At 44.3% G+C, this 21,858-nt stretch overlaps 1 protein-coding gene across 1 annotated transcript in view; it reads left to right on the top strand.

Annotated features, from left to right (window-relative positions):
- The first annotated feature begins 382 nt into the window (after positions 1-382).
- The window catches only part of PTPN3 (protein tyrosine phosphatase non-receptor type 3), a 316,623-nt gene continuing 295,147 nt past the window's right edge, over positions 383-21,858 (top strand). Inside the window, exon 1 of the mRNA XM_006135940.5 lies at positions 383-534. Within this exon, the coding sequence (XP_006136002.2) occupies positions 486-534 (49 nt within the window). The 5' untranslated portion in view covers positions 383-485. The remainder of the gene's footprint in view (positions 535-21,858) is intronic.

Here is a 21,858-nt window from a genome sequence, read left to right as displayed (position 1 = left end):
ACTAATGAGAGTACCCAAAAACGTACACAAAAGAAAGAGGAACCCTTATTGTACTACACTGATTGGTAAAGTTTATTCACTATATAATCTTTATTTTAAATTCTGTCCTGTGTTTTTCACGAATACATTAATTAATTTTAAACTAATTTACCTTTAAAGTACACAGGCTGTTGGATTCTGTGGATTTTGGAACTTCAAATGAAGTATTAAGAAACTACTCCCTTTAACAACACAGTGCATAGACATAGAGCATTTTTTTAAGGGTGAACATTTGTTGCAATGAAACAGTTAAAACCTCTCCTGCAACATTAGATTTGTGTACCTGGACCTGTTTTACAGGTTTCTCAGGAGGGAAAATAACAATTTAATGTGACAGCACACAGGAGCTAGGCGTAAGAGAGAAGATCAGAAGTTTGCATAAGTGAGCTTCCCTTTTCAAAGTGCTGCTATTCAAGGGATCTTTCAAACACCCCTAAAGGACCATTATGGTGGAGCAGGAGATGTTATCAAAATGTTTTTGTCCTCAAGAAAAGTGTAAGTGACCACGTTTGATTTTTATATAAGAATCAAAAACATTACCTGACAGATCAAATGAGAAAAAAAGCAATTAGGTATGGGAGAGGAAAAGGAGAAGTCTTAAAACTATAAAGAATGAAGCAATTAACTTTATATTTCTAGACTTGCAATATAATCAAGGTTTTTACAGCACAAAAGAGAAGGACTCTTGTGTGAAGTATCTTGAAAGGTTTTTTTATTTAATGTTGGATTTATTGCTTGTATTAGCAAAGAACTGTATTGTAGTGTCTGCCTCAGTCGAGAGGACTTGAACAATGAGTTTAAATATCTTGAGTGACAGACTGAAGTGCTGTGAAAGCATTTTGCCACAACAGTGTGTTTTTTATCTTGCAGTGTCTTTTTTTTTTTTTTTGACACTGTGAAAACTTATTTTTTTTCTGAGTTATTGGCAAGCTTTCTATCAGCTTGTCCAAATGTCAGCTGAGAATTACAATGCAGTGACAGGAGTCTTAAATTGATCGAAGAAAATAACTTCCAGAGCTTCTATACTAATTTCTAATATTTCCTTTAATTGTGGTAAATTAAACAACTAGTGAATGATAAAAAGTCATCATGAATTTAGGGTTTTTTTTAATGTTAAGAAATCAACTCTCTTCCAGGCAATAGCAAATAGAACTTTAGGCACTACATGAACTAACCATGTAGCAGGAACCTGAAAGCTTAGTTGGCTGGAAACTAATGTATGTGGGTTGAATAACTTGGAGCTGGAGCTGTTTGAATCAATTCATCAGGGTGGAACTGGTGTGCTGATGAATCAGTTGAACACCCTGCCACAGTGAAGGACTGATGCAGAGACTGAAGGCATGCTACGCACTTTCAAATTGCTAGGTTTGTTTGGTTTGGAAGCTTAAGTAGGATGACTCCAGTTAACATTTTCTTCTAGGGCTATGTCTACACAGCAACATTATTTCAAAATAACATAGTCTGTGTCTACACAGCCGAAAGTTATTTTGACATAATGCTGAAATACTGTCAAGCTGCAGGACATCTTAGTTTGACTCCTGTAACCCTCATTTTATGAGCAGTAAGGGAAGTCGGAGGAAGAGTGCTCTATTTCAAAATAAGTGTTATGTAGACAGCACCAAAACTCGAAATAAGCTATTTTGAAATAAGCTATGCAATTGACATAGCTCAATTTGCGTAGCTTATTTCGAGTTAAGCCCTGCTGTGTAGACACACCCTTGGAGAAGGATCAGCTTGGTTCTGAAAATAGAAATGTAGCTTGTTTCATGTTCTTTGTTTCAAGTTCCTGAAAGATTTTTTTTCTTTACACTGATTAAATAAGAAGAGAATCGGATAAGGTTGTCATTAAAAAGGAGAATCCTCCATGATAATTTTGTACTTTTGTCTTGTTCGTGACTGTTGGCAGAATCTTTCTGAACCTATTACTGAAGGTTTTATAGATCCCAAAAGGAAAGACCTAAGACCAGATCCTCAGCCCTTCTGCATCACTCAGCTCAAAGAGACTGTAAATTGGCTTAACTAGCCTCCTGAAGATAATGCTTGCATACGGAAGGTTTAGGGAGACCCAATAGCTATTCTCCTGCACTCAGGCCTCTGTGTTTGGAATGTGGTGGTTCACAAGGAGAGGTGGTCAGAGCACAGTTGTCCTCAACTGACAAGCTGCCCCTTTGGGGCCATAGGTAGCAGGAAGCAACTTAGAATGAACAGGGGATACTCTGAGGACTGAACCAATCCTTGGATCTCCCTGGCAAGCCTCTAGAATGCGGACTTAACGAGGCAGCATTAAGTCTTCTTTGCACCCATATCAGTCTTATACCAGGCTCAGCTTGACAGGCAAAGAAGCAGTCCCTACAAGGCATTGATGTAAAATGAATGCAATGGGTATTTTCAGGCTGCCCCAAATTATATTTAGAGTTGCTGTATTGTGGCTATAAAACTATGATTCTTGATCTTTTTTCTGTATATTGTACCTTTTAAGTTTATATGAAATCAATGTTCAGGAGGCAATGACTGTCTTGTTTCTGCCACAGTCTGTGCAGTACAAATTATTTCGAAATAGTTTTTGTGTATAGAGGCGTTATTTTGAATTAACTATTAGACATACCCTCAGAGAGTGAGGGGGAGACATTCCTGCCGGGATGGGGGGCAGAGGCTGAATGGCTGACCAGTGCATATGAGCAGCTGGACACCACTGCCATTTGATGAGCACATCAAGGGGCTGTATTATTCAGGGAAGCCTTGGGGGAGAGTTTCAGCCAAGGTGTGGCTACAGCAGCCACAAGTGCAGCTGAGAGAGGCTTCTGGAGGCTAATTATTTTGAATTAGCAGAACCAGATCATTCACACTAACACTATTGTGAAATAACAATTTCGAAATAAGCGTTATTTCCCAAGAAAAATAGGAGTATATATATTGAAATAATCAGCCCGTTATTTCGAAATAACAGGCGGGTAGCGTGAATGCTGCGCTTGTTATTTCAAAATACTAACTTGGAAGATCTATGATTTAATCGATATGGATAGTATCGCTAATGGTGCAGATCTCAACTTTTCCACGCCATCCTGTTTTGTGTGGTTCTTGTCCATATTCTTCCATGAATCTTCCATAAAGGACCCACACAACGTGCTGGAGGCCTTCCTCTTGTTCTTTTTATGTCTCGTGGAGATCAGTGGAGTATGCGTGCTACCCAACTGTTGTCTCTCGGTCTCGCTACATGGCCAGCCCATCTCCTTTTCTGATTGTACATAACTTAGATATCATTGACATTACTTCTTGCACACAAATTGTCGATAGTAATATGCTATAGCCTATTTATACCACTATGTGTCTTTCTATTGCTCTTTGGGTGGTTTGCAGCTTTAATTCTTCTGTAAGCGTCATGTTCCACGTTTCGCAGCCATACAGCATTACCAGAAGGATACTGGTGTTAAAGAGATGGACTTTTGCGGTGGTGGAAAGTTTGGGATCTACAAAAACACTGTGCAGACACCAAAGGCAATCCAACCTGACCTCCTCCAAAATAACTCCCTAGTGTGGACCAGGGCTATAGCACTTACGCTCAAAATTAAGTGCTTGCTGGATTGAGCTATAGAGTTTAGGATTTTGCATGATACAAAATTAAGGCTATGGCTACCCTACAGACACTGCCTTCCCAAACCACCAGCCTGGCCCTGCTCACACCCGGCCTGCAAAACACCTACTGTAGGCATTCTGGGGGTGGAATGTTGCTGCCCCAAAGCACTCGCCCTCCCCATGCTCTGGGGCTGGGGAGGCTCGGGCTGCACACCCCTCCCTTCCTGTGATGGCCACACCACAGAATCTTGTAGATTGTCTGAGCCATATGTATCTATGTGAAAATCCTAACCCTTCCACAGCTGGGATCGTGTACCAACACGATCTGCTGTGGAACACCACAGAAACATCTTTCAAAGAAGAATGGAGAGTTTTCCATGCCTTCTAGATCTTTTCCCCTGGAAAAGGCATATAGCCACTTAGACGCGCAGGATCCACGGGGCGCAGCCAGAGCTATGCCACAAGAGGTAAAGACATCTCCTTGCAGAGACTTTCACATTGCATTTCGGACTTTCACATTGCGAATCGGCCTACCTCCATCCGAGCACATTCCAAAAGGGCTGTCTGTAGCCTTCCTACATGAAGTCTCAACTGTGGATATTTCTAGAGCTGCCACATGGGCCTCTGAACATATCTTTGCCAAGAATTATGCACTCACACAAGGTCCTCGTTAATGCATGCAGCTTTTTAGTCACCTGCTGTGGAGCACCCACAGGGACATCTCTCAAAGTAGAAGAGAAAGTTATTCACCTTTGCAGTAACTGATGCTATTCAAGATGAGTGTCCCTATGGGTGCTCCACTACTCACCCTCTTCCCCTCTACTTCAGAGTTTTTAGTGTTGTCTCCTTTGTAGAGAAGGAACTGAGGAGGTTGGCCATGCATGCGCAATGTCAGGGCACTGAAGGCATGCAAGCTGGCACCGTGCCTGTGCGGCCCACAAGGGCACTGCTCTAAATGATTCTGATTTATTGCACAGGGGTGCACTGACACCTGTTGTGAAACACCCACAGGGATACTCATCTCGAAGAACATCAGTTACTGCACAGGTGAGTAACCTCCTTATCCCCAGGAGCAGGAGGAAAGAGCAGGGAACTTCAAAATAGGATCTTCTCTTTCGAAGTGGATGTGGACTTTAGCCAGACTCTCTTATGGCAAGAGGGGACAGATCTGGAAAGAGGTAACCTGGCCAGAGAGGTAGGCCACAGAAGATACAGACAGATACAGGATCACAAGAGAGCAGGGGGTGGCATTCCTTACCCATTTTTTTTTATCATTTAAGTAAGCGGCTTTCCAAAGTCTCTTTTCAAGAACCCCAAAAGGGAGTGATGGGCAGACTAGCTGTCAGCCGATAGTCAGGGCAGTGTGTGTGTGTGTGTGTGTGTGTGTGTGTGTGTTATACACCTGAGACTTCAACTGCTGAGACCGGGGTCCCTTCGCAGCGGGCAACCTGGAGAAGGTAGACGGGCGCCCCAAGAAGTTTACAGGGAGAGCTTATTACATCTCAGATTTCAGCTGCTAAGATACAGGATCCCTTCGCAGTGGGCAGTCTAGGGAAGACTGAGAGATGCCCCAACGGATCTGTCACCTGGGAGTGACACGATCCAAAACGCCCAAGCTCTTCCTATACCTGTCCCTATGACCGGCTGAAGTTCTTTTTTTTTAAATTGTGCTTGGTTCTGTTACAGCAACTGAAGGAGTCAGGTTAAAGCTTAAACAGTTACTGGTTTATTGTTTCAGGGTAAACTTAGCTGTTAAATGCTACTACTGTGTTACAGATAACACAGCCACTACAAAGGACAGGAAAGAAATTACACTAATAAGTCACTTACAGGTACCATGAAACCCTTTTGGTTCTCTGAGCTCTTATTAAATGCATGCAAAATAGACACCTAGCAGGTATATATTCTCACCCCTGCGTTCCAGACTTGGCGTGGCCAGCGTCTTTCTCTCAATCTCTTGGGAAGAAGTAGGACGAGGTTGGGCGTCCCACAGACCTCGGGAGACAATCAATACCTGCCAGCAGGTGTAGATGATTGGAGCTCAAATGGGGTGGGCTACTAAACCCCTCTTTATACCCCTTGGGTCACGTAGGCTTCTTCCTGATCTCAAGGGGCCAATTAGGAAAAATGGCTTTGAATGCCAAGTTTCCCACGAAGGGTGCAAAGCATAATTCACACCTGGGAAAATGCAGACAATGGGCACCTCTGGTATGTGATGGGCGAAGATTCCTCTTCCGGGACAGTGCAGGCGTGTCAATTACTGGTACTAGCCATCAGGGCGACGGAAGGCCCCCAGTTGTCAGCTAGCCCATTTACTGTCTGGTTTCTGTTTATGGTAGAGTCACGGACAGGCAGCACACCTGCGTTCCCAGGGCATCAAAGGCTGACTGCCTTTCTCTTGCTCTCTGGGGGGGGGAGGAAACAGGATGGGGTTCATGTCTGGCTATACTAGCCCATCCAGTATTTTGTTCACCATTCAGGTCTAATTTCGTGACACCAGTTTTGGTTCATTGATTTCTGGTCCCACACTTTTTTTTTTTTGGCCATGCATAATCTTAACCGAATCCATGTGATGTATCAGTAGGGTGCCTTGTTTGGATTAATTGATTCTCTTTATGTCCTCTTGACAACTTTCCACATCAGCGTATGTTGTTGTTGATTACTGTAACACTTTATGATTCCTTATTCACTTTTCAAGGCTGAACTCACAATTAGGGTAAATAGATAGGCCCAGTTATAACTGTAGGGGCATGCTCAGTGGATGGAGTGGAGCCAGGTGGAAGTACAGTGAGCATTGTACCATTCAAAGGTTAGGGAGAAATATTATTGGGAAAACAGCATAAGTAATTTGACTCTTTCTGCATAAAATGTCATTGACATGCCTCTGTGAAATGTCATGGACATGTGAGGCTAAGGTGATCGATAATGGTGCTCAGTACACTCAGAAGATAAATGGATGTCCTTGCTCTAAGAAAATGACTCAAGCTTGGCCAGGCAAGTGCTCTGAGGTAAAGTCAACATCCTCCTAAGGGACTGTTGGTTGTATGCTCTCTGTTCAGATACCCTAAGTGTGCAGAAGATACAGGAGCCTAGCCTCCATGAGACATTTTTCTTAAAACTGTTGCTTCTGTCAGTATAGAGCTATTCTACTGGTACCAGGCATGAGAACACCTATCCAGACAGACCACCAATGTCCACCTGTGTTTAACCACCATGTCATTAAGACCTGTTCTGGGAGACCTAGGTGACACAGAGCAAAATGCCAGTGGCTAGTCTCTACTAGATTCACACTGACAGGGTATGTTAAGAAAACAGGCTAGTGTCATCTGAGCCTCTGAAGACATGGACCCATGAGTGTCTCTTTCCTAGCCTTGCTAGCATACCTTTCACACAGTGCAGTAGCACTGCTTTCCTGCTCACATTGCACTGCTGATCTGCTGGGCTTCTGCATTTGAGAACTGGAAAGACCTGCTACTCTGTGAAGTACTCTGTGGGTGGAGGCAATGTTTTCTTTATCACTGCCCATGCTGATTCTGCAATGTTGGCTTTGCAGTGAGGCTGTGAGTACAGTCTGCTGTACTGTCTGCATCTGGACTGTCTCAATTTGTAACTGGTCTATGGAGTTGCATTTTTTCTCACCTTGGTATGACATGGGCCTTTATCTGGCAAATGATTCTGCTATAGACACAAGTGGCCAGATTTTGCTGTAAGTTAGCAGTGATGTCACTGCTAGTTGTTAGTATGAAGTCACAGGTGATGTCACTGCTAGTTGTTAGTGTGAAGTCACAGGTGATGTCACTACTAGATGTTAGTGTGATGTCACTGGTGTTACTGTTCATTTTCCTGGGAGTAACTGAGAACAGAACTTGGACCATTGTTTACACTAGAGCAAAGGTCCAGCATAGAGCTACGGCCTATGGAATTATTCATTCCTTTCTATACCTACAGAAAAATATGAGAGCATTTTTTAAAAAAATTATTTCACTAAAGCAGTAGGTAATAAGGCTGCTAACAAGATCTCAAGGAGAGCAAACAAAGTGTGGCACCTGTGATTTACTGATGTGGTTTCTCTATGTTTCCAGTGTGTAAAGATAATAATACTACAGGACTCACCTCTATAAACTGGAACTCTCTGATCCGGCAACATCCGTGGTCTGGAAGGATCATGGATGTTCCAGGACCAAAGAATCCTGATGTGCAGCGGGGGGTAGAGGGCTGGGAGCCCAGTGCAACATGGTGGGGGGGAAGGTGTGATGTGCTGCCCAGCTGGGTTTGGGAGGTGAGAGCTGGAAAGCCCAATGGGCGGCTCAGCTGGGCCTGGGAGGAGTGTATGGAAGCTCAGCTGGGCTTGGGGTGGGAGAGCCTGTGGAGGGTGCAGGGCAGTGGGTGGGGTCAGCAGCAGAAATGACCTCCGTTGGTCAGGCAAAATCCCAGTTCTGGGACCAGTCAGGTCCTGAGGGTGCCGGACCAGTGAGGTCTAACATATAAATACTTTTCTTTGAGCAGAAACAAACTATAGGACTATGTAGCACTTTAAAGACTAACAATATGGTTTATTAGGTGATGAGCTTTCGTGGGCCAGACCCACTTCCTCAGATCAAATAGTGGAAGAAAATTGTCACAACCATATATACCAAAGGATACAATTAAAAAAATGAACACATATGAAAAGGACAAATCAAATTTCAGAACAGAACGGGGGTGGGGGGGAAGGTAAATGTCTGTGAGCTAATGATATTAGAGGTGATAATTGGGGAAGCTATCTTTGTAATGGGTAAGATACTCAGGTGTAAAGTGTCGAATTTTAGCATGAATAACAGTTCAGAGGATTCTCTGTCAAGTGCAGACTTAAAAGGCTTTTGAAGCAGGATGCAGGTAATTAAGTCGTTGAGACAATGTCCTTTCTGGTTGAAATGGCAAGAAACTGCTTTTTCTTTGTGATCCTGTCTAATATCTGTTTTGTGGGCATTGATCCTTTGGTGAAGTGTCTGAGACGTTTGTCCAATGTACATAGCAGACGGACACTTTCGGCACATGATAGCATAAATTATATTTCTGGATGTGCAGGAATATGTGTTCTTGATCTTATAACTCACTTGGGGTATGTCTACACTACAAAGTTAGTTCGAACTAACCGACGTTAGTTCGAACTAACTTTCATAGGCGCTACACTAGCGCTCCGTTATTTCGAATTTAATTCGAACTAACGGAGCGCTTAGTTCGAACTAGGTAATCCTCATTCCACGAGGATTAAGCCTAGTTCGAATTTACTAGTTCGAATTAAGGGCTGTGTAGACCCTTAATTCGAACTAGTGGGAGGCTAACCCTCCCCAGGTTTCCCTGGTGGTCACTCTGGCCAGCACCAGGGAAACTCGTCTGCCGCCCTCCCGGCCCCGGACTCCTTAAAGGGGCACGGGCTGGCTACGGTGCCCGTGCCAGGTGCAAGCCTGCCAGCACCCAGCCAGCAGACCCTGCACCTGGCACGGATCGAGCCACCCACCCGATGCCCCCCAGCTCTCCCCCTCTTCCCGGGACCAGGCTGGTGGCTCCCGGGAGCTTGCCCGGGACCGCAAGAGGCGGGCACCCACCTGGGCTAGTGCGGACATCGTGGACCTCGTCCATGATCTCCGCACTAGGCACAGGAAGGTGGCCAGCTAGGGCAGGAGAGCTGCCAGCCTGGCCACCCAGGAGCAGGAGTGCATGAAAATCAAGGGGGTCCACTGAGACCCCCGACCCTGAGCCCTGAGCTTACAATGGCCGTACTGGGTCAGACCAAAGGTCCATCTAGCCCAGTAGCCTGTCTGCCGACAGCAGCCAACCCTAGGGACCCTGGAGGGGATGGACCGAAGACAGTGACCAAGCTATTTGTCTCGTGCCATCCTTCTCCAGCCTTCCACAAACCTTGGGCAGGGACACCACTCCTACCCCCTGGCTAATACCACTCCATGGACCCAACCTCTATGACTTGATCTCACTTCCCTTTAAACTCTGTTCTAGTTCTAGCCTTCACAGCCTCCTGCAGCAAGGAGTTCCACAGGTTGACTCTTTGCTTTGTGAAGAAGAACTTTCTGTTGCTAGTTTGAAGCCTGCTACCCATTCCTTTCCTTTGGTGTCCTCTAGTCCTTCTTTATGGGAACTAATGAAGAACTTTTCTGTATGCACCCTCTCCGCCCAACTCCTGCTTTTAGAGACCTCTATCCTGTCCCCCCTCCGTCTCCTCTTTTCTAAGCTGAAAAGTCCCAGTCTCTTTAGCCTCTCTTCATATGGGACCTGTTCCCAACCCCTGATCATTTTAGTTGCCCTCCCCTCTACCAGCCTCCCAGTCTCCCCCAGTTTTGTTCAATAAAGACAGATTCCATTTTGGAAGAAATGTTATCTTTATTTTGTACATCAAGAAGAGGGGCTAGGGAAGGGTAAGTGGAAGGAGGTGAGGGAGGAATGGGGCACGAGCCCCCGATGGGGAGGACTGGGCTGGCTCTGCGGGCTTCTGGGGGTGGAAGCTCTCCTGCAGCCCCCCAATTGCCCCCTCTCCCCAGATGGCAGCCTGCAGCAAGTGCAGCTGGGCTGATGGCCGAGTGCTGTGATGTGCCCAGTGTGGGTAGTCCGGGCACTCCGAGCCAGGACTGCTTTGCAAGCGGGGCACCCCTGAGAACTGTCTGTCCGGGGTGGGGGTCGGGACCCTTTAAGCACAGCCCTCGGCTAGCCTGAGACAGCATCTCCACGCTCTAAGTCCTCCTCTGATGCCCTACCGGCACTGCTTCCAGCCATCCTTAAGCCCGGTTCAGGGTCCCCTTAATGGGGACATGCTAGTTCGAATTAGCAAAACGCTAATTCGAACTTGTTTTTTAGTCTGGATCCATTAGTTCGAATTAGCTTAGTGTAGACATACCTTTGGTTAGGTCCAATAATGGTATCAGCAGAGTGAATATGTGGGCAACGGGGTTTGTTGCAAGGGAAGGTACCAGGGTTGGTATTAGTGTGGTATGTCCTGTGGTTGTTGGTAAGAATCAACTTGAGGCTAGGTGGTTGTCTATAGGAGACTATGGGTCTGTCTCCCAGGGTATGTCTACACTACCCTCCTAGTTCGAACTAGGAGGGTAATGTATGCATACCGCACTTGCTAATGAAGCCCGGGATTTGAATTTCCCGGGCTTCATTAGCATAAGCGGGGAGCCGCCATTTTTAAATCCCCGCTGCTTCGAACCCCGTGTAGCGCGGCTACACGGGGCTCGAACTAGGTAGTTCGGACTAGGGTGCCTATTCCGAACTACCGGTACACCTCGTTTCACGAGGAGTACCGGTAGTTCGGAATAGGACCCTAGTCCGAACTACCTAGTTCGAGCCCCGTGTAGCCGCGCTACACGGGGTTCGAAGCAGCGGGGATTTAAAAATGGCGGCTCCCCGCTTATGCTAATGAAGCCCAGGAAATTCAAATCCCGGGCTTCATTAGCAAGTGCGGTATGCATACATTACCCCGCTAGTTCGAACTAGCGGGGTAGTGTAGACATACCCCCAGAGCCTCTTGGAGTTTAGTATCCTGTTCCAGTATGGGCTGTAGTTTATTGATGTGTTGGACAGGTTTAAGTTGGGGGCTCTAGGTGATGACAAGTGGTGTTCTATTGTTAGTTTTCTTGGGTCTGTCTTGAAGTAGATGGTTTCTAGGTATTCGTCTGGCTCTTTCAATTTGCTTTTTTATTTCTCTGGGTGGGTAGTTGAGGTTTATAAATGCTTGGTAGTGATCCTAAAGTTTCTGGTCTCTGTCAGTGGGATTAGAGCAGATGCGGTTGTATCAAAGGGCTTGGCTATAGATGATGGATCGTATCGTATGTTCTGGATGGGAGCTGGAAGCATGTAGGTAATTGTATGAGTCAGTGGGTTTTCTGTAGAGCCGTGGTCCCCAACACGGTGCCCGCGGGCGCCATGGCGCCTGCGGGGGCATTTCCATGCGCCCGCCAGGTGCTCGGGGCTGGCCTGGCACCGGGCGCATGGCGGCGGGAGCGCCAGCCCCGGGCGCGCGGCGCTGGGCGGGGGGAGCGCCGGCCCCAGGCGCGCGGCGCTGGGCGGGGGGAGCGCCGGCCCCGGGTGCGCGGCGCTGGGCGGGGGGAGCGCCGGCCCTGGGCGTGCGGCGCTGGGCAGGGGGAGCGCCGGCCCCGGACATGCGGCTATAGGGGGGGCCGCCCCCCGGGGCGCAAGTGTCCCCGCCCCCTGGCGCCCGGCGGGCGAACGGCCACGCCCCCTGGCGCCCGACAACCTGGAAAGGTTGGGGACCACTGCTGTAGAGAGTGGTTTCTAATTTTCCATTGTTGATTTGTACTGTGGTGTCCAGGAAATGGATCTCTCATATAGAATGGTCCAGGCTGAGGTTGAGGGTGGAGTGTAGGTTGTTGAAATTTCTGTGGAATGTCTCCAGTGTTTCTTGGCCATGCGTCCAGATCATAAAGATGTCATCAATGTAGCGTAAGTAGAGAAGGGGTAAAAGGGGACGGGAGTTGAGGAAACGTTGTTCTAGGTCAGCCATAAAGATATTAGCATACTGTGGGGCCATGCGATAATATGGGGCCATGCCATATTATCACCTCTAATATCATTAGCTCTCAGACATTTACCTTCCCCCCCCCCCCATCCCCCTTCTGTTCTGAAATTTGATTTGTCCTTATCATATATGTTCATTTTTTTAATTGTATCCTTTGGTATATATGGTTGTGACAATTTTCTTCCACTATTTGATCTGAGGAAGTGGGTCTGGCCCACGAAAGCTCATCATCTAATAAACCATCTTGTTAGCCTTTAAAGTGCTACATAGTCCTGTATTTTGTTTCAGCTACACCAAACTAACACGGCTACATTTCTATCACTTTTCTTTGAGCAGGTTTCCTTGAAGTATTCTGCTGCCATTAACTGTATCCATGGTCAATATACCCTTTTTGTATAATGCCCAGGCATTTACATTTGGTGAAAATGTCTTCAGTAAATTGCCCTTGAATTGTTTGCTTTGTAATTAGGTACCTATTAGAAAACAGCAAATGCCAAGAGGAAAAGTTAGATCTGTATTTGCAATGTGGACAAACTTTTGTCAAACACCCCTTGAAACTTGATAGATGTGGATTTTGGCCACTGGTTGAAAGAAAATAAACCTGTTAATTTGAGTTGGGGTTTCTTAATTAAAAATCTGAAAACTTTCAGAGTTGATGGGAGCAGTTCTGTCCACAACATATGGTCCCTCCTGAGTTTTTAGCCGTTTACAGCATGGAATTCTGCCAAACAATAGCTAAACAAAAGTTACACTTACAAAAACATTTAGGAAATTCTGTTTTAGGAATGAGTGCACATTGTGGCTATGACTCACTGCACGCCCCCACATAGGATATTCTGATGAGAATCTCAGTTTCTTTGCCAGGTCCTGTTCTTGTTCAGAAGGTCAAAGTAGCCTGGGAAATGCTATTGCTCCCTTTCTTCTCTCTATATATTTTTTTTCCAACTCACAAAGTCATTTTGCATGTCACAGCATCAGTGGAGTCAATTGATTCATTGTCAAACAATAGTATTCCATGCTGAGAATCAAGTAATTTTTTTCTGCAAAAACAACTTCCCTCTTGTAATAGCCATCTAGAATGTGTTGTGTTTCATAGGAATCATTAAGCGCTACAAAATCTGTACTAGAATCTGAGCTAATGAATATGATCAAGATGAGGGTCAATGATCTCCTTAATATTCTACTTATTCTGCTCAGAGTCCAAGGGTTCATATGGCATGCCATTTGTAGTGGGTACACCCTCACTACCAGAGCCAAATAGTTCAAAGGTCAGAGAGGCTGGCAAAATACCACCCACTGTCTCATTAGCCTTCACACACCTTAGCAGTGTTTTCTCCTAGTCAGATCGGAACAAAGTCTCTGTGGTCATTCAGTGTACATCTGCACAGCAAAGAAGCTTGCTCCCCAGGGCTGTTTCACTGCTGAATAGATGTAATAGTGTCAGACTCACTGTCACTGCGCTTCCTATGGGAATTATCTGTTTTCAGCAGGGTGTGCCCTTCTGGCTGATGTCTCATCCATCATCACTCTGTGCTCTCTCCACACTCAGACTTTGGACCTATGTCACTCCCAGGTCCGCAACATCCTCTTCAGGACTCTGCCCTCTGGCAGCGCATACTACTTTGGTCTCTCGCTTCCTTCCAAGGGGTATCAGCAGTCTTCAGTCTCATCCCCTGACACCTTGGCCAACTGCAGTCCCAGTCTGGCCCTTTCCCTCGTTCTATGGAGGCCATTCCTTAGTGTGGCTAGGTATGGTGCAAGAGAGAAAGGAGGGGATCCAGGCCTGCCCACTAGTCTGAGTCCCAACCCAGGGATCTTCTGGCAGCAGCCTTGTCCTGCCCTTCTCCTCTCCCCTCTACTGCCTCTCATTCCCTGGGCCATTTCCCCATGATCCGTGCACCTTCTTGGCCCTTGTGTAAGGCCACAGCCTGGGGGGTATCAGGTTGGAGCTTCTCTTGCTCTGCTTCCCTGAGTCTACAGTGCTTTATCCAAGGTGCTTCTTCTTGGGAACCAGTCGTGCACCTTCTCTGCTCAAAACCTAACTGCCCTCTGCTCTGCTTAGTAGTGCCTTATAACAGGGCTGCTCTAGTAAGGCAGCCTCTCATTGGCTCCCTACATGTCTGTCTCTGATTGGCTAGTGCTCTGTGCAGGTTCCTTCCAGCCTACCTTAATTCCATCTGGTCAGAGTGGGGCAGCCACCCCAGAACAATAGACTTCTAGGCTCAGTCTGTATCCTAAATTATGGGGCCCTCCCAGCCCACAGAGTCCTACTACCCTGCAAGAGGTGATAAGCGCCTCCTTGAACAGATCATCTGTTGAGAGAATACCAAGCATAGGTGATAGTGGACATCAGGCGGAGAGTAACACTGTGGAATAGTGTTAGAAGCCTTTACCATGCCAATGTTTAGATGTTCTGTAGCTTGGGGTGCTTCCTCCTAAGAAAACTGTCATCAGATTCTCATTCTTGTGCTGATGAATGTTTTTATGACTTTTATAATTGTAAAGAAACAACAGAAAACTAGAGGTTTATATGTTTTTCTGCAAATCCGGGCCTACCTTCCAGATTCTTCACCTTCATCACATCCCATTTTACCCACTGCAATTCTCTGTCTGATGCTTTTTCTAAAAGGTAAAACAGGATGAAAAATCTTTACAGAAAAACCTTTACATAGTAAGAAGAGACAGACAAAGCTTAGCACTTCTGGAGACGAGAGGTGAAAGTAAGGGGGTGTACCTTGATGTGCTGCTCTGGAAAGAGCTGGCTACGCTCCAGCAAAAGCCAGCCAGAGTGTGCCATTTAAAGAGTTGGTAGATGTGCTGTTTAAAGAGCCGGTGGGGCGCACAGTTCAGCCGGGCTGCAGTGGGGGTGGGGGAAGCCTATGGAAGGGGCAGAGCAGTGGGTGGAGCTAGCATTAGTGAGGCCAGAAATGACCTCTCCTGGCCAGGCAAAATCCCTGTTCTGGGACCACACACTCCCAGCTACCTGCCCTATGCCTCTACCTACCTGCATATACTCTAATGAGAATGAAACGGCATTAATGACAGAAAATTAGTTATTGCTTTAATTACAGATTTTTTATATTCACAATATTTTTCATTACAAATCCTCTTTAGTTTTCAGTTTTTACTTCTTGTCACGTAGAATACATTCACATCTGGTCTAATGTGACTTCACAGTACTGTTTGGGCCTCACTCAAATAGACTGTAAAGGCGGATCCCCTTGCTGAAATAAAGCAGTTTTATGTTGAGTGTATAAACAGAAATTGGAAAACCTCCCCTATTCTTATTACATTAGTCTGTCATGTCATTTGCACAATTTACAGTAGAAAATGAAAAAAATGACTCTTAAGAAGATACCACACACACACACCCCCAAGAGGGGTGGGGTTGCAATAGGACAGTATCTGTAAAAAAAAATAGGTTACTTTCACTCCTGCCAGGGACAATAAGAGGAAAACTCTTCAAAGGGAATAGGTACAGAGAAGAAAGGAGGCCAGGACCAAAGATAACATCAGGATTTCTGTCCGGAGGCGTGGGATGAGGGGCAAATTAATGTCATATTTAATGAGAGTGATGGCTATGTGGGAATGTTGAATATTGTAATCTAGGAAGAGAATTTATGTTTTTTGAATCAATCAATGGTATGAAGTTAGGGTGTAGCTAGGAGCTATGCAGATAGTACAGGGGAGACAGAGGCAGTAGAGATTAAATCTAAGAATGGTACAGGAAAGGGGGGATGTGAAATCTGGAGTCTGTACATTTTTTAAATATAAAAGGAAATACTGTTTCATACAGTATTGTAATTGATACTGCAGGGAGAAGAAATAATATCTTAATAACTGTGTGGACTGTTAGTAACTTTTGCAGTTGTGAAAGCAAAAGAAAGATTAGTGAAATCTCATGCTTCAGATTATAGCTAAAACCTGGGTGAACAAAAACTGTATAGGGGCCATATGTTGTTTTTACCTTCCTCTGAAACTTCTGGTATATACCACTGATGAAGGATGTTCCCCTGTGCTCAACAGACCAGTGCTGTCATGTTCCCCATTATGGAAACCATTTCCAAAGTTAAAACTGTCTATGAATGTGCTGAGAGAAATGATGGGTGATAGAGAGATATAAGAATGGAACTTTGAGGCACTCAATAGTGGAAGGGATGAGGGGAAGATGTAAAATATCCATTGGAAAGTCCATCAATGGGAGGAAAATTTTCAACCATATCCCTTACTTCATACAAATATCGATACAATTATTGTGTATAGCTATGTTTTCAATCTTTGTTATGTGAATTCTGTTTCTCTTCCTCATTTGCTATGCTATTTCAACAGGCCATATCTTGTTGCCCATTCCAGATTATCTGTCCATATATTTGGTAGTCATGGTGCTCTTGCCTAAATATTTTTGTTCTTGTTATTGTGCTTCTGTAAGACAAAATCCAAAGAGTCTTTATGACACTGATCTTTGGAATGTTTCATTTAACAAATGTAGAATTCTCTCTAGATCCAGAAATGTTTTTCATTAACTCTTTTTTATTCAACAAGGGATACCTTGGGAACATTTTTAAATGTTTGGAGTGGAGCAGGTTCTTCCTAGACTTTGTACTTGTGGTTTTGAAGAGCTTTTGTTTAAACTGTACAACATGGAATTAAAATGATATATTATAGGTGTGTACTGTGGGCCAAATCCTGACCTCGTGGATAAATCCTGCATAAATGGGCATTGTGTATAGTGCTGACCTGGTTGTTCAGAGCGTGCAAGGACCCCCCATCCTGCAGGGAGTAGCTGCCCAGCCATTCCACGACCCATACTGCAGACTCTGACAAAGCCAGTGTTCTGTGGAGCAGATCTTTGATGATATTTCTGTGTCTTCATTGAGGGAGAAAGAAGGTCCTGTTTGTGTGGAAGGAGCAGAATTATTTATTAGGAATGCTGTGGGAAATTAAGGAGTAGCACATCAGCAGAGCTCATGCAAAAACTTGGAGAAGCCTCTGCTACCAGTGATAATCAACCTGCCTCCCTCCAAATATTTGAGAGAGGCTACTGGACCAGACAGTAGCAGCTTTTCCTATATTTGTTATTTTGTAACAGTCTATGAGTTGCATTCCAATAAGAGTGTTCTTTGGCAGTGGTTTTCATAGTTGGGGCATGGGCCCGCCTGGTTTAGCCGCTGGTGGGCCCACAACACTTTGTTTATCTAAGTGTCTGTTGCCACGGAGCCTCGCAGTCTCTTTTGGCTGCAGTTCAATGTTTCCAGCCAAGGGGAGCTGTGGGAAAAGGCGTGGCCCAGACTATTGTTTTCTGTAGCACCCCTTGGCTGGAAACAGCAAACAGCAAACCACAACCAAAGGCAGCTGCGAGGCTCCGTGGCTATGCACGCTTAGATACACAAAGTATTGTAGGCCAGTCAGAGTCTTACCCAGGAGGGCCCCCAACTCAACCCACTGTTCTATAGCTTCCGTGCTAGAAATCACAATAATTGGTCCTACTCTTGCCTTTCTGATTTTGTGAGAAACTAGTAGGACTGTAGATGCCCTGCCTGGATGATTACCCAGCTCCACCAATTGGTCCAGATAAGCTAGAAGGAGATACAGGACATTTGAGCAACAAGGTGACTTCTTCTTGTAGCTGCATTGGCCTCTGCTTGTGTCTGCCAGCCCATGATTCCTGCTGTGCCCCTGCATCATTCTTGCCTTTGCTTCTTTTCCTGCTGTGTTCCTACTCAATGTTTAATCCTTGCCTCTCCTCAGTCATCAGTTACCAGTCCTGGCTCTGACCCCAGTCTCTGACTTCTGACCCCTGGCGATGGGAATGGCAGTTAACTCTGGCACTGATCTTTGGCTTCATACCCCAGCCTGGATACCTGCTCTGCCCAGTAGGCTTGATTCCTGCTCTATCAGATAAGATTGCCTTCACACTGGCACTTTCTGGTATTTCATTGTGATGTTATTTGTTTGCATGTTATAATGGAGCAAGGAGCAGAGTGAAACTCCAGAAAATGGATGGAGGGAAGTCTCTTGCAACTGGCTTTTCCTCCTTCCACAGCATACCACCAAGGTTTGCTTTTAGTTGTTTCACCTTTATCTCTAAGCTGACACTCTGCTCTCCCCCCTCCCCCCCCCCCTTCTCCTGCTGGTACATAATCAAGCTGGAGCCTTTAGCTGAGCTATCAGCCCTCTTGCTTGTTGACGGCAGATGTGCCTGGCCTAACCCTTTTCAAAAAATCCCTTTTATTTCTTTTATTGTTATTTGAAATTGAAACTAACTATCCTATAGCCAAAAGTAAGGGAGAGATGATTTTTCATCCAGGAGACATCTCACTGCCTGCTAAGGCCTGTATTGTCAAACTCACTGATTGTTAAGGACTTGGCTCTTCACTTATTCACATCAGTAGGAAAAACTGCATTGCCTTCACTGAGAGCAGCATGAGGATCCTTTAATCTTTTCCCAGGGAAAAGTCCATAGTCATGGTAGAACCTCAGGAGAGCTGTAATTTTGTAAAACCATTGGCATGCCAGGCTCCATGTAAGAAGTGGGGTGGCTAGTACCTAGTGTTATATTCCATGCATACTAATAATTCAATATGAATGCTATTATTCCCTGGCCATGGTAAATATGGCTTTCATTGCTGTGAAGTATGCTCAGGCTTTGCATATAGAACATTAATTTCTTAGCATAGCCATACCATGTGCAGTAGATTAATCTGTTTATGTGTTGTACCTTCTACCAATACATAATGCATATGTGTAAACTGAGCTCTTGTTTTCCACCTCTGTAAAAAGCAAGTAATGTACCTATTATTTAAAGTAAACAAGCAGCTTAGCAACCTTAAACATAGTACTTTATAAACACTCAAGTGTGCAATTTCATCTTTAATTGGATTGCTTCCATGAAGAGATGGGAAGCTTGGTGCTGATGACATGTTTACTGCCCCAAATCTGCAATTTTAAACAATAACTTTATTGCTATTCTTTCATATTGCCTGAATTTTAATAAGGTTGATAAAACTGCATTAATCAGATGGATTTCTCTAAGTATTTTGTGAGCTCTAGTAATCAAGCAAAAAGTTATTATATAAAGCAAATACACCGTAGATTTGGTATTTGAAACAGTATATTACTAGTAATAAAGCTTACTGTTGTTAGGTTTACAGCTCCGTAGGTGGGCATAGTACTTTATTGGCAAATATAATGACAAGCTTGTACTTTCTTTACTAAGACACTGATCTAGTAGGCAACTCATTCAGTTAGCTTGATTTCATGCACTCATAAAATCTAATATTGCAAACATGGCAAGATTCAACAGACTAATTACTGTGATGAGTAAGCAAATGACAAATGTGCTCCACCTGCTGTCAGGGAAAATTTAGGGCTATATTCTGAGTTACACAATCTTGTATTGCCATATCATACATTTTGTAAAATCAGCTATTAAGCAAAATTGTACAATAGACTTCTGATAATACGGAATCTTTGGGACCTAGGTGGTGCCAGATTATCAGATATGCCAGACTATCAGGAGGTACTATAAGCTGGTTATATATATATATATATATATATATATATATATATATATATATATATATATATATATACACACACACACACTGTATACTGTATACTGTATATACTGTATATAAAATGTTTTAACCCTTTTTATTGTACATACGGTATACAGTATACTATAATATTTTGTTTTTTTTAACCCTTTTTTACCCTTTTCACTCGGTTCAGCTGCTGCTGCTGCTGCTGCTGCCGCTGCTTTGTGACTCATTTTTGCTGAAGCTCAATCACTAGGCTCTTGCCATTTTGATGCCAGACTATCGGGAGTGCCATACAATTGGATGCTGGACTATTGGAGTTTTACTGTATATAGTGAGCTTGAAAAGTGACTCTGTAGTCCTCACATTAAATGGGGTTTATATCACACTAATATCACTCATACACACAAACAACTGGAAAAATAGTTCATAAATGAGCATGTAGGCAAATAGCATGAAACATATGCATAGAACTACCTTAATGCAAACAAGGTACCGTTCACTTTGTGCCTTCAGCAACCACATGGGGGAGCATGCAATTTGCTAGGGCATTCTGCAGTTCCTGCTCCCGTGGTCCTGCAGTTTAGACCATGTCAACATAGCCTAACTTCAGTTTGCATGCTCTATGCATGTACATTTTAAAAAGTTAGGTTTTGTGTTTTGTCAAAACAAAACATTATGAACAACCCAAAAACATTCTTTTTCAAAAATTTCAAAATGTAAGTGGTTAGTTCCTAACTGGAATTAAGATACATCTCAGAATCCTCCAACAAATAGAATTTCTGTTCTCTGCATAGCTCTAGTAATGAATATAAAAGAACTACAACCTAGGTGGCAAGTCATTTTCACATACCCAATGTGACAATCCATGAATTATCAGTTTTCAATAATAAAGCTGCAATGGTTCCTTTAGGATCACTGTATTTGAACAACTGCAGACCCAGCAGTTCTTTTCATGTCACATCAACTTAACCCTCTTAGCTAATGTCTCATCCATTGGCCAAGATTTGAAAAGATCATACAGATGAAAAAGAGATGAAGACATAAAATACAATGTGTTGGCTTTATTACTGTAGGGATCCAGGATTTTTTTCTGTTTCTCTCCCCAGCAATAAGAAACACATTAGTAGTTCCTATTTGAGCCATGTTTTCAACTTCAAATCATTTTAGTGTTGTTGTGTCCATGTAGTAATTCAGCCTTGCTTTTTACAAGAGGAAGCTCTGTAGTAACCATTTCCAAATAATGAAAAGATTTGTTTTTAACTTGATTTGCAATAGCTTTCTCTAACATACAGATTCACTCATTATCCATTCTCTGGACTGGGGTCCTTTAGGAACAGATAGTGTATAAACACTGTTTATGAGATTTGCAGTACGTGACTTTTGTTAAATATCCTCAGGCGGCACTGTAATGGGGCCTTTCATGTTGCACAGGATACTGTGAATGCACTTCATATGCAGTTATACAGGTTTGGCCACATTTTTGTGAGCTATTATTAAAACAGACTTGCAGCATACGCCTTTGGAAGCATTACAACCTATGCATACCTGCCTACAATGGGAAACTACAATGCTTCAGATTTCCTCTTGGCTGCCTCCTTCCTCCCACACCCAGCTTGCTCTTGCCACTTGAAAACAAAAGCTGACATCCAATCATTTTATTTTGTTGGAATCAGAAAAATGATGTTGCCCCTGCAGTAAGTAAATGTGGAGATGGTAATACTAGTACTAAGGAAAGAGCAGTTGTCTTTGAAGCCTGACTGGATTGCAGGGTTGCCAAATGGTTTAACCAAAAATACCGAACACCCCCTCCCCGCAAAAAAAAAATCTGTTGAGAAAAAAAAGGGGGAGACCGAAGTTGTTGTGCCAAAAAAAAAAAAAGGACCCCTACAGCAGTTATTAAGCAAAAAAATAAAAATAAAAAATTAGCACGGCCCCTTTAAGAAGAGGCTTTTTTGCTGGCGGCCATCTTGTTTTTCTGTTCCAACCACAAGACAAGCCCCTGCAGAACCAGGTAAGTTGGGGAAGGGGAGAGGAGGGTTGAGGGTTCGGGGAGCCCGGCGGGGGGTCTAGGGAGGGGCTGGGCTCAGTTGCTGAGTGTGTCGTAGGGTTGCCAAATGTCCGGTATTTTTGCCTTCTGGCAGGGAAAAAAACCGGAAAATACCAGACATTTTA

This window comes from Pelodiscus sinensis, chromosome 2, assembly GCF_052426305.1.
Source record: "Pelodiscus sinensis isolate ZL-2025 chromosome 2, ASM5242630v1, whole genome shotgun sequence".
NCBI classification, from domain to species: Eukaryota; Metazoa; Chordata; order Testudines; family Trionychidae; genus Pelodiscus; species Pelodiscus sinensis.
This window is presented reverse-complemented; position numbering and strand designations above follow the sequence as displayed.